The sequence below is a fragment of the Podarcis raffonei genome, chromosome 11, assembly GCF_027172205.1.
Source record: "Podarcis raffonei isolate rPodRaf1 chromosome 11, rPodRaf1.pri, whole genome shotgun sequence".
NCBI lineage: Eukaryota > Metazoa > Chordata > Lepidosauria > Squamata > Lacertidae > Podarcis > Podarcis raffonei.
In genome coordinates, this window is record NC_070612.1 from 30,092,235 (window position 1) to 30,104,568 (window position 12,334).

The following is a 12,334-nucleotide window of genomic DNA, read 5'->3' on the forward strand; positions in this document are numbered from 1 at the left end:
ACAGTGATTTCTTTTTTGGGGGGGGGAGGGAATTCAGTCCTTTAGGGGCAGGGGAGCAGAAGCTAATGAAAGTTTCATGGGAGCATACCATTTTGTAATGGCATTTTTAGGGTTGTTGTTTTTTAAGAATATGGTGGTTGTTTTTACTTTTTGTCATGATGTAGTGTCATTCCAGGGTATTTAGGGGAATGGCAGTACTGATTATAAAAGATCTGCTACTCCCTACAACAATGACATTATAAAATCCATAAAAAGCTGCTTCCCCCCTTAAATTTTCAGTAAATTTTGTACCTCCCACTATCTCCCCCCTCACCCCTCGTTTCAGAGGGCCCTTTCACACACCCCTTCCCAGTTTTTAGTTGAAAGATTTCCGTAATGAACTTGCTTTGGCTCACCATGACCTGGATCATTATAAACATCCCTGAAATGCAAAGGGCCAGCAGAGCTCTCTGAGAATCAAGTTGCAAGCATCTTTTAATAAAGGAGTAATTCACTGTAACTGAATACAGTTGGAGCATCATAAGAAACCTATGCTTTTTGTTGGTATCTCTTCAAAGCTAAAATCACTGACAGTTCCAGTAGACTTTGGCAGCTGTGTGCCTATAAGAAGATTCCTTACACTTTCTAATATACCAGGAATTCTTTTGCAAAGAATGGCTCACAGGTTTCCGATGCGCATAAATAACTTAAGACTAATATTGTAACTAGAAAGGTATTTCAAGACTTCACCAAACTCACAAGACAGCACACTTAATTATATATTGACTCCATCAGTTATTTATTTCTACCAAAAGACACAACGCAGTTTAAAAAATGACAAAGCAACATCAAACATACAGGTTATAAATCACATTCCTACAGTTCCACAAATTCCTTTCAGCATGACTCCGGCAAAATCGTGACTCACAGACGGTACTTTATCTACATTCCAATGAAATCAATAGAAAGGTCCAGATTTAAGGCGAAACCAACTCAGATGTTGTCTAACTCCGCTTACTAACACAAAAATCTGCAATCATGAAAACAGAACAAATATAGCAGGCATTTTAAGCAAGACTCCCTGGTTGCTTGCAGCTGAAATGCTGGACTAGATGGACCATGGACTTATTCAACAAGGCATTCTTAAGAGGTTAATGTGAGGCAGAAAGGAACCCTGTAGTTGTAGCTTTAGGTTGTGCACCCTGTGCTACATACATATATGCCCCCCTGTGCATTTGTATGAAAACATACAACATAAAGAGAAGGGAGATCAACTATTGTGGTTGATCTGCATGCTCTAATAATAGAGAGAAATATTTTCAGAATATATATATATTACCTGAGCTATGTACAGGTATAGGTATGTGCATGCCCAGGCATGGCCAAACTTGGCCCTCCAGCTGTTTTGGGACTACAACTCCCATCATCCCTAGCTAGCAGGACCTGTGGTGGTCAGGGATGATGGGAACTGTAGTCACAAAACAGCTGGAGGGCCAAGTTTGGCCAGGCCTGCTCTATGTGCATTGGTACCAGAATATCTGAAAGACTGTCTTCTTCCTCACAAGCATCCTCACCTACTGCAATTTTCTTCAGAGACCTTGCCTTGCATCCAATTATCACTGGAGGACGCAGGACAAGGCCTTCACAGTTGTGGCACCAAGGCTTTCCCTCACTTTGTTGTCTTATTGTCATTTTACCACTGCATCTTTGGCTTGGTCCCTCCCTCTCGCCCCAGCTGCCTTTTGTGATTTTAACATCTGGCTCCTGGTGTATATTTGTTTTAAGTGATGCTGTGAGCCACTCAAGGCTGAAAGGTGGGACATAAATATTTTAATGAAGAATCAGAACTATGATTCTATGCCTCTTTGCAGTTTTCATATTTTGCATTTGCCATGGGGGATTCTTTAACATCTGCCCACAGCTACTGTGTAAGTGGTATTAGCAGAAAATAACTACTAGGGAGTAGCTGATGTCCGATGAACCCAGGAAATATGCTTCCACATTGCTAGGGGAAAGGAAGGCAAACTGCAGAAATTCCATTGGCTAGTAAATGAAACAGAAGCAGGAAAAGTACACCAAAGAGGAATGGGAAGTGGCAGCTCCTTAGGATCACACAGATTCCTATTGCCTGGTGTCCAAACAGCACATTCATAATTCACAGCTCTGACTTCACTCATTAGCTACAGAACACCAAAAGGCGGGAGCAGCCAGCCTGACTCAGTGCTGGATTTATGTATAAACTAAGCAAGCTATAGCTTAGGGCCCCACTCTCTTGGGGGGGGGCCAAGAAAATTAAAGGGGAAAAACAACTGGATGTACATTTCCAAAATATAAGATAAATAACAAATAAGATAAAACCTTCATACAGCAACAGTGCTTTGTGTTGTGTAGGCTCCTATGATGTAAGTAATGGGCCCCACCTGCTATATAAAGGCCCCATTACCTTCAGTAGCTTAGGGCCTCATCAAACCTAAATCCGGCCCTGAGCTGACTCATCTCACAGAAATACTTTGAAATCATTTCAAGATATTTTATGTGATTAAAAAATGGAATCATAAATAAATGAATCTTTGTGCCCATTTTAAAAAGTTTTAAAATGCCACATATATTAACAACTCAGTAATGAATAAAAACGTGAGCAAATCAGAAGTCAAGAAGAAATATAACTAATTCCCACTTGGAGGAAACGGCAAATAGTTTTCAAATAGCTTCCCAGAATTGCTTTCAGTACACTGAACACGGGTTAATATATAACTTGAAATAATGAAAGCTATGAAACCAAAAAAGGGAGAAATCCTAAATATTAAGCACACTGGATAAAATGTATGAGCTTGGACCAGGCATAGAACCAGCTAGATCCATACTAGATTTAAAAGTCTTATGTTCAAAATTGGTCTACCTCTGTTTCTGCTTCCATGGCTACAGAAAGCCCCAAACCATCAGAGAATGGGTGTGACATAATATTATTCACTGTTTTTATTCCTGCAATGTTCAGCTATTATTCTTTCTACACATGGGCAGCAACAACTGACATATTGCACGTGAAACGCTTTGAACATTCTCAAGCACTCTGAGACTGCCAGATAGAGTTCTTATGTACCACTCTTCCCCAAAATGGTGCTCTCTGGATCTGCTGGCTGAATGCGAGTTGTTGACAAAAACTATCTCGTTTGGGTAGGCTATTATATGCGGAACGTTGTACAGTAACTGTCATATGACTCATATAGTAACAAAACAACAGTCCTAAGTGGTCTACAAAACAAAAGCAGATTGAGCGCTTTTACGTGTTTCAAAGAAAGTATTAGCTGTTTGAGTTTGGGCCTGGTGATGGCTTTTTCCCTCTGGACAGGGCAGCTCCAGCTGACATCAGATTACTATAATGTGGGAGTGTCCTCAAGGATGGCGCAGTTCAGAAATGTCAGTTGGTTCTGAAAGTGGCGGTCAGATTTGGGGTTCACAGGTCAGCCTGCTTAGGTTGATTTTAAGAGGAATCAAATTTGCTTCCAATTTGTTTCTGGGATCAAACCAAGATGCTGGCTCTGACCTTTAAAATCCCAAACAGCCAAGGAGCAAGGTTAACTCAAGAATCACTTCCTCCCATATGAGCCTGCTAGAGATCTGCACTTGGTTACTGAGGCCCTCTGATTGTCCCTTTGGCAGCAGATATGTCACTTGTGGGTTCAAGCAAGAGGGCCTTTCAGTTGTGATGCCGAAACAATGCAATAGCCCTTCAAAAGAAACTCAACAAGCTTCCTTCTCTGCCAGCATTTAAACAGGTTCTTAAGAACATTTTATCCCAGTGGGTATTTTTAGTTGAGCCTTTGATACATTTTTCATTTGCTACTGTTGATATATGGTTTTTATTATGCTGTTCCATGACAACATATTCCAGCATTCTTTTGTTATTATTAATTTTGTTTTTCATTTTGTTTTGACTTATATTTTTATCGCAAGCCACCTTGTGTTTGTCACAGAAAGACCAGCTATAAATAAACATAAATATAAATTAGTTCAGTGTCTCCAAAAAGACAGCAGAATTGCTTTCCAGAAAGAGAGATTCACTCAAATTCTCTCCATTACTCTAAACATGTGGAAGACACAAGTCCACCCATTCTAGACTGATATCCCAAGCCAGAAGCAAACAGGAAAGGATTAAGGATGAACTCTAAGTGTGTTAGGGGGGCAGGGGGCTTGAGGGAATGAGATATTTTATTTCACATTCCCTATTTCCCAAACCATAAGAAGCTCTAGGACAGCCTTACAGATACCATTTTGCTTTTTAAGAGAACTGTTATTATTTCTAGAGTGCCAAAATTAATGAAGTGCTGGGCATAACTCAAAATAATACACAGGCCCTATCCAGAAGAAGAAGAAGAAGAAGAAGAAGAAGAAGAAGAAGAAGAAGAGGAGGAGGAGGAGGAGGAGGAGGAGGAGTTTGGATTTGATATTCCACTTTATCACTACCCCAAGGAGTCTTAAAGCAGCTAACATTCTCCTTTCCCTTCCTCCCCCACAACAAACACTCTTTGAGATGACTGGGGCTGAGAGACTTCAAAGAAGTGTGACTAGCCCAAGGTCACCCAGCAGCTGCATGTGGAGGAGCGGAGACGCAAACCCGGTTCCCCAGATTATGAGACTACCGCTCCTAACCACTACACCACACTGGCTCCTGAGGCTTCCAAGCTCAAGCACAGGACACATGAGGGAAGATGAGTAGAGGAACATGGTAGAAGAGGGAAATCAGTTTGAAAATGCCAAAACCAATAGGTGAGTTATTAATAGGCACTGACATCCAATTAGGGTTAGGCTGATCTTCTCTTGCTTGCACACCTGCGTCTGGCAGTTGAAGAGGTGGAGCCCCCAGCCAAGTGCCTTGAGGTCCTGAAGGGTACTTCACCAGCCTGACCCAACCTCGCCATTCACTGCCCTCTCTGCCAGACCCTCCGCATGCTTTTCAGCTATTTTCCAACCTCATAGTAAATTCAATTACCACATTCCATCAGTGGAAGGATTTCCACTTGTGCAACAGGACTTCACTCCCTCTTCTCTCCCAAAACCCTTCGAAAATCTTACTTCACTGAGTGACAGTGTTTTAAAGGATCTCTGTGCTGATCAAGTGTATGGGTATCATATCACACAGGCCATAAGGACAGGAAAATGGCACAGTGAGCTATTCAAGGTGGTTCACAGCAGTAAACATATGGGTTTTGAAGCACAGTCTTAAAGGCAAAACCCTTAATGACCTAAGACCAATAGTGGAATACATAATTTATATGTACTACCCCTGCTGGTTCAACATCAAAGTAAAACACTATTGGGCAGACTGTGGCAAATTAGACTCCAAAAGAAGGCTGTAATGGATGCTGTTTTACCAACCATCCAGCACTCAGCATGGTATGCTTTCAACAAAATGATAATCCAGACACTACTGTGTTAAGATAACAGTGAAGAGAGGAGAGCTGGTATCCAAAACATTGTTGATGGAGATGATGACACACTGGGATATCTTTCCGTACATCCAAAAAAGACACCTTCCATCAACCCCAGTACTTCATCCCTGCTACAGCTGACAGACTGATCTGATGGGCTTTATGAATTTCCTTTGGCATGTAAACTTACTATACTAGAAGGAAAGAAGTTCATTGATGAGCCATGCAAGTTCAGTGGCAACCCTGTCATGCTCAGTCTATAGAGGTGTGTGTGAAACAAGTCACAGAGGCAGCAGACATGAGAAACATGAAGGCTACATCAGAGGCCAAGAAGCAAGTCGGCGGCTGCTGTCCAAGAATGAATTAAAGCAAGACTTAATTAAACGTCTTGTTTAAATTTCTTATTAACTGATGGCATTGATGTTTTATTATTACAAGGCAATGCTATATGTTTAGTGGGATGTGTTTTATGCAGAGAATCTTAAAATTTTTATAGCATTGCCTGACATTTTCATAAGGTAATTTTTTTCCTCCAACAACAGTTGATATGCTTTTTAGTGAAACGTAGATTTACCAAGCTGGATGTTTTCTAATCACAAAAATAATCACAGATTTGAATTCCTCAAACCCAAAATTGTACTTTGAAGACCCCCTCACTAAAGAAATTTGCAAAAAAATATATATCCCCCAATACCAGATTCAATTTCAGAGCAACAGGCAAACCCCACGTGCTTCAGCCAGACACCTGCAATGACTTCATGCTGCCTTTTTTGCTCTCTGTCCAAATGCAAACCTCTTTCTTTCCAGGTCTCTTGCCTTATACATCCCGCACACAACCTGGCTAAACTATTTTTGCAGCCCCACCTCCTTACAAGTGAGTGTGAGCTAACCATCTATACAGCCAAGATTATCTGCTGCTTTGTGTATCTATTAATTGGGGTATACTGTGGCTAAGCCAAGGTGAGGCACACACAAGCTACAGAATTTATGGGTTGGATCCCAAGAATTGCCAGCAGACATGCAGTTGAAGAAGAGGCCTTTGTTCACTTCTACTCTAGCCCATTGTTACATCCCACTGCAAAACAAACATGTATACAAACCCCCAAACTGCTATTCAGGGTAGGAACCTCCAGAATGGTACTTAACATGGTGTTGACGAATAAAGAGTTGGCAGAAATCAGCAGCTTAAAGAGTGCCTTTCTGCTCATATGGAAACTCATGCTTTTACATTAAAAAAGCTTGCTTGTACTCCTATATGGCAGATAATTTCCTGAAAACTCTCTCCATCTCTACTCGCTCCATATGGATAAACTAGATGTGTGACAACAGGAGGTCTAAAAATGGATCTCTTGAGGGGTTTTCCCCACCCCAGCAGCAGCCACAGTGCATGTTGCATCTTCCCATTATTTTCCATATCCACATTCAGAGTTGATATATTGGTACTTGTTAGTTTCCCATAATGGGATGAATGGCGTATGGGTTGGGTAGCCAGGAGATAAAACCTGCCACCATGGCCCAGTTCAAATCTCTCTCACACAGAGAGCTGCATTTGCCCTTGCAAAATGCTTGGGAAATCCAGCTTTGGATCTCTTGATCAATCAAGGTCATACCTAGTTTGGCCGGTAGAACCTTCATGTTTCTGATGGAGACAGAAGCTACAGCATCTAACTAAAATAACATTATGCTTTTGTCAGTGTCTTTTTAATATATGCTAACATTCACATGTGAAGGTCAACATTCAAAGTTTATTCACTGCAACAAACATATTTACACAACATATTTATGCATGGGTGTGTGGGGTTGCTTTCTTCTTAATCTTACTTTTAAAAAAATCCCCAAGAGTTTGTACTCTTCATTTCTATCTTCTCATTCTATCACAGTAAAGTAGGCTTTTGGTATTTTGGTATTTATCAGCTTTCAAAAATACATCTTCCTATAAAATTGTCATTATTTCTATGCAAAATACTTAAGAATTACAACAATCTAGAACCCGAATTTCCAAGTAGAGAAAGCAGCCACCAGAGAGACAGAAAGAGAGAATACATTGATTGTTTCATGTATTAGGTATTCTGAAAATTAGGTGAGCTCTCTTTTTAGCAAACCCTGTATGCAACACAACGAATAGTTAAAACAAAAAGTCACATATAGAAAACTTTCCACAAATTGTATCTGTATGGAACATCCTTTCCTAAGACTTCTGGCATATGTTTTGTTTTTGCTTTCTTTGTTCAAAACTGCTTACTTTAAAGTAAGTTCCACTGAAACTGTGGAAAGTTCCTTCCAAATAAATATGTTTATGATCAGAGTGCATGCATAGCAGAAATATCAGAAGCTAAAGAACTAGCAGAAGACCAATTCATTTACTTGCTGGAAAATGAAGCAGAGAGCATCCATAAATTCATAAGGATAGAGGTATTTTGTTCTTCAAACCAATGTGTATCTGGGACACAGACAATCTCTCAAAGCCTTTTCTGAAAAGGAAAAATGCTAAACTCTTTATACCCACCTGCATGTGACTAACAACAAAATGAACCAGCAAGAAGAGTTAAGAGATAAGTAAATTAATAAGTAAAGAAGTTTTTGTCTACCTTTTGGTCTGGATGTCCGTTTTCTAATTCTCATTTTAGGTAAGGATGGCCAAGAGTAATTAAAAGGTGCATCAGAATCCGAGTCCATTTTTTAGTTTTATTTTGGCTGAGCAAAAACCTCTTTAGAGAGTGCTGCTGCTGCTGCTGCTGCTGCTGTTGTGTTGAGCAGCAAGTCAAGTGACAGAAAATAAAAAGACCCAAGAAGGAAGGATCCAATTGCCCACTAAACCAAGAAAGAGAGAGAGGCAGCTGGGGTCTGTTCTCTGCAAGCGTCAAGTATGTGGGCAAATATTAAGGCAGACACAGCCAAGTCAAAATCTGAACAGCCTGCAGTGGGGCTACTGCATCCTGGACTGCAGTTATAGGAAAGGTCACTGTGTGCCAATGAATCATTAACTCACCTTTTCATTTTCCAAATGTAAATGAAGAATAATTTGAGTTGCGAGAGAAGGCGAACTCTCTCTCTCGGACTCTCTCTCTCAAATAGATAACAAAAGACAGAAGCTTTTCTTTATATTAAAATGTTAACCTGTATTTGGTTTGCAGTATGCAAAATTATTTTAAGCCTTGAGGTTTATATAGAATCAAGGAAGTCCAAAGGCAAAATCTACAGTCAGTCTGTGAAAGCCACAGTTTTCCCTGGCTTCTGTTCCTGCCACACACATAACAATTTCCCTTTGGAATTTATAGCATTGGTAGAACAGAGACATTTGTGGGTGAAGCAGCAGCTAAATGATGGAATTCTTATCCTTCCTAAATTTAAAGAGGGGGCATAGTTCCCTCTTACTATTACAAGGACAGAGGACCCACCTGAGACATTCTTTTTCTAAAAATGCATGCCGTGAAAGCGATTGCTTTCTGTTCACAGTAACTCTCAGTTTGACAGTGAACCCGAAAGATTTTGGTAAGGTTGGCACCTTTACAGAACTGGCCTGCCCTCCCAGCAGTCTACAATAGAGCTAGTGACTAATTTACAACAAGTCTCCCATTCTTACTGCAGTCTCCCTGAACAACTCATCAGCAATTAGTATTCAGCAGAAACTCATTACCCCTCCCCCATCGTTAACGCTACACAAACTGCATGTTTTGTTTTGGGGGTTTTTTATGGTTTGAATGTGGAAACACAAAAGCAGAAACAAAACTAACAAGTCCACTGCTTGTTATTGTTTTTAACCAAAGTCCATGGAAAGTCAGCTCACGTTGTGTGCATTTTTGTGTTCTGCCTAACAGGGAGGAGAATGTGCATATGGGGATCAATTCAGAAAAGAAGGTGGCATATGAACTTGTTAACATTCCAGATCAGTGAAACACTCGCTAGTATCAAATAATTGAGATACAGTTAAAAAGATGGTTTGGAAGGTGGCACCAGGAATTAAAATCTGTGCTAAAAACGGTTATTATTACATAAAATTGATTATTATTTTTTTTAGTTTTAATTGTCTCAGTTCACTCTGCTTGTTTTTCACAGGTTCACTAAATGCACCTTCAGGCCATTCTCTGAGCCACCTGACAGTGGAGGCAAAGCACAGCCATCATGGCAGTAGCCTTATACTCCATCAATTTGACCAATCCTATAATAATCTTATAACAATAATCTAATAATCCTATAATAATTATGGTGCTGGAGGAGACTCTTGAGAGTCCCATGGACTGCAAGAAGATCAAACCTCTCCATTCTTAAGGAATTCTGCCCTGAGTGCTCACTGGAAGGACAGATGGTGAAGCTGAGGCTCCAATACTTTGGCCACCTCATGAGAAGAGAAGACTCCCTGGAAAAGACCCTGATGTTGGGAAAGATGGAGGGCACAAGGAGAAGGGGACGACAGAGGACGAGATGGTTGGGCAGTGTCTTCGAAGCTACCAGCATGAGTTTGACCAAACTGCGGGAGGCAGTGGAAGACAGGAGTGCCTGGCGTGCTCTGGTCCATGGGGTCACGAACAGTCGGACACGACTAAACGACTAAACAACAACAACATAATAATAATAATCTACCTTGCTCCCTTCAGGGAAGAATGAATCTTTTATTGAAACTTTTTTTTTTAGGAAATATTGCAAAACAACAGATACAATGTATCAAAACAAAAAACCTTGTTACCAAAAATAGTACCCTACTGACAATACATCTCCAACATTTTTGCTGGCATTGGGCTATTTGGTTCTAGCAGTATATAGTAAATGGTCTCCACTGATCAACCGAGTATCCCGTCGGTTTTGTTCCTTCCCATGGATGCTTTGCCGAAAGGTCAGCTTATTCATTAACATAGCTTGCCAGACTCCGTACAAGTATTCTTCTATTGTAGGTAAAACTTTCCTCCCCCCACCCCCACCCCATACACTGCTAAAAGAATACGTGCTGTTATCAGCAACTTGCTCAGATTTTTATGTATTTTCAGAACATAGGGCTTCAGGTAACCAAAGAGATTTGCAGGAGAGTTTTAATTGCATACTGTGCCCCACTATGTCTTTGATCTTTCTAACAATGTCCCTGTAATATAAACTCAGCCTTGCTCTAAGTCTATGATACGTGTACTGTATAAAATATGCACTCGTTTGAGTACATCTCTAGCCGACACAATCTAACTAATCCCAGAAAGAGCATACAACCATTGGCACAGCTATTTGTAAAAGTTGTCTACCCCTTGGCCCAGTTTCACCAAAGTACATCCACTGCAAGTTCAAAACCACCACTTGCCAATCCCTTCCTCTTTTGTCTTTTTGCCTGTAAACACAATCTCCATCAAAATATTCTTTACTTGCAAAGGGAAGTAATAGGAGCTACTCAGATCTTCTAGCCAGGTCAATATTTATTTATAGTTTCCTGAACTTGACTTGCAATTTGTAAATACTTGGGGAGGGATGGCAGGGAGCATTTAATCCATGTTACATTTTACATTATATAATTACGTCTACCTTCTATAACTAAATCCATAAGCATATATCGCCCCGCCCTCACATATCATATTCAGTCCTTTTCCTACTTAAATGGAGCATAGAGCCGATGTTAATAATGAAATGATGGGAGTTAACTGTTCCCATTATTAATCCCAGAATTTTATAAATTCTGTGTGTCCAATCAGTGTGGTCTTCTCAACAAGGTTCATTCCTACTTGTAGTGATGTTAGGTGTGCTCTGAGGGCCTGCGGGGGTGGGATTTCACCTCTCCCTCTCAGCGCTGTGCTCTGGATTCCCCTCCTTCCGCAAGCCATGCTCCAACCACCCATCAGCTGACTTGTGGTGTAGGACAAATAAGCCTGGCTTCCTGACAATGGTCTCATGGGCCAAATGGAGAACTGGTGAGCCAAGTGTGGCCTGTGGGCTGGAGGTCCTCCACTCCTACTTTAAAGGAATCATGGCAAGAACACTCTGGTCCAGGTTAACAAATACTGTGCTCAAATAATTTCTTGTTCCGGGCAGGATTTTTTTTTTAACACAGAGCACCTTGCTTCCTCCACTCTCTTGCTGGTTGCATTATCAGAATAAGCTGCACCATTACTGAACAACACCTTGAGAAGGCAGGGTGAGAAGGTAGGTTACAGCATTAAAGATTAAATTTGTAAATCTGTGGAATTAAGTGCACAATGTTGTTAAATGTGCAGCATGGAGGATCGTGCCTTGGGGCAGAGTGGACTAGATGATTTTCAGGTCTGCATCAATTATTGTCACTCTCTGATTCTATTCAACAAACTCAAGATTAACTAGACATCCTGCGAACAAGCCTTGGCATATTCCACTGCAGTTACATAATATTCTCAGCATGAATCAAGGGCACAGTTGCATAAGCGATCCAGTCTCTAGTTCAGACCAGTTCCCTGTAGTTTCAGCTCTGATTTAGCCTCATTATGAGCATTTTGCTATTTCCAACAACAGGAAAACCGCTTCCAACATTTCCCTAGACCCCAACTCAACATCCTAGACCCTAATTCAACATCTGCTTCCAGAAGGAGGTGAAAAATGTAGGATCAAGTTGGTCCCACTCATGAAGCTAATTCAGCTGTTTTAGCTGGTCCTGGCCTCCTTGCATAGGCGCCAGCTCTATAGGGGCCAAGGGAGTCTCCCCCCCCCCCATGGATATTTTTTTAAGTGGGTGGGCCTTTTTGCTGACACAGCCAGCTCTCTAGAATAGTGCAGCTCAAAATGTTAAGGTCAATTAAAAAGAATAATTTATGTATATTTAATACAAGTCAGTAAGTCAAAGGTAAACACAATATGAACAAGTAGAAAAGATAGGGAACATGAACAGAAACACCTCAGCTACTATATACAATAAAGGTATTGGCTCTGTTCAGATGACCCTCCAAGTCAAGGTTTTGAAATGAGCTTCAATTCCTCTCTCAAAA

The 12,334-nt window shown here is 40.8% G+C and overlaps 1 protein-coding gene across 9 annotated transcripts in view; it reads right to left on the bottom strand.

The window, feature by feature from the left end:
* ARHGEF28 (Rho guanine nucleotide exchange factor 28) overlaps nucleotides 1–12,334 on the bottom strand; it is a 133,729-nt gene that overhangs the window by 62,949 nt on the left and 58,446 nt on the right. For 2 of the 9 annotated variants that reach the window (XM_053408019.1, XM_053408018.1), the window contains exon 1: nucleotides 7,997–8,134. The exons of the other annotated variants lie outside the window; for them this stretch is intronic. In XM_053408019.1, the coding sequence (XP_053263994.1) occupies nucleotides 7,997–8,084 (88 nt within the window). In that variant the 5' untranslated portion in view covers nucleotides 8,085–8,134. Of the gene's footprint in view, nucleotides 1–7,996; nucleotides 8,135–12,334 lie in introns of those variants that run through there. 9 annotated transcript variants of the gene reach the window in all.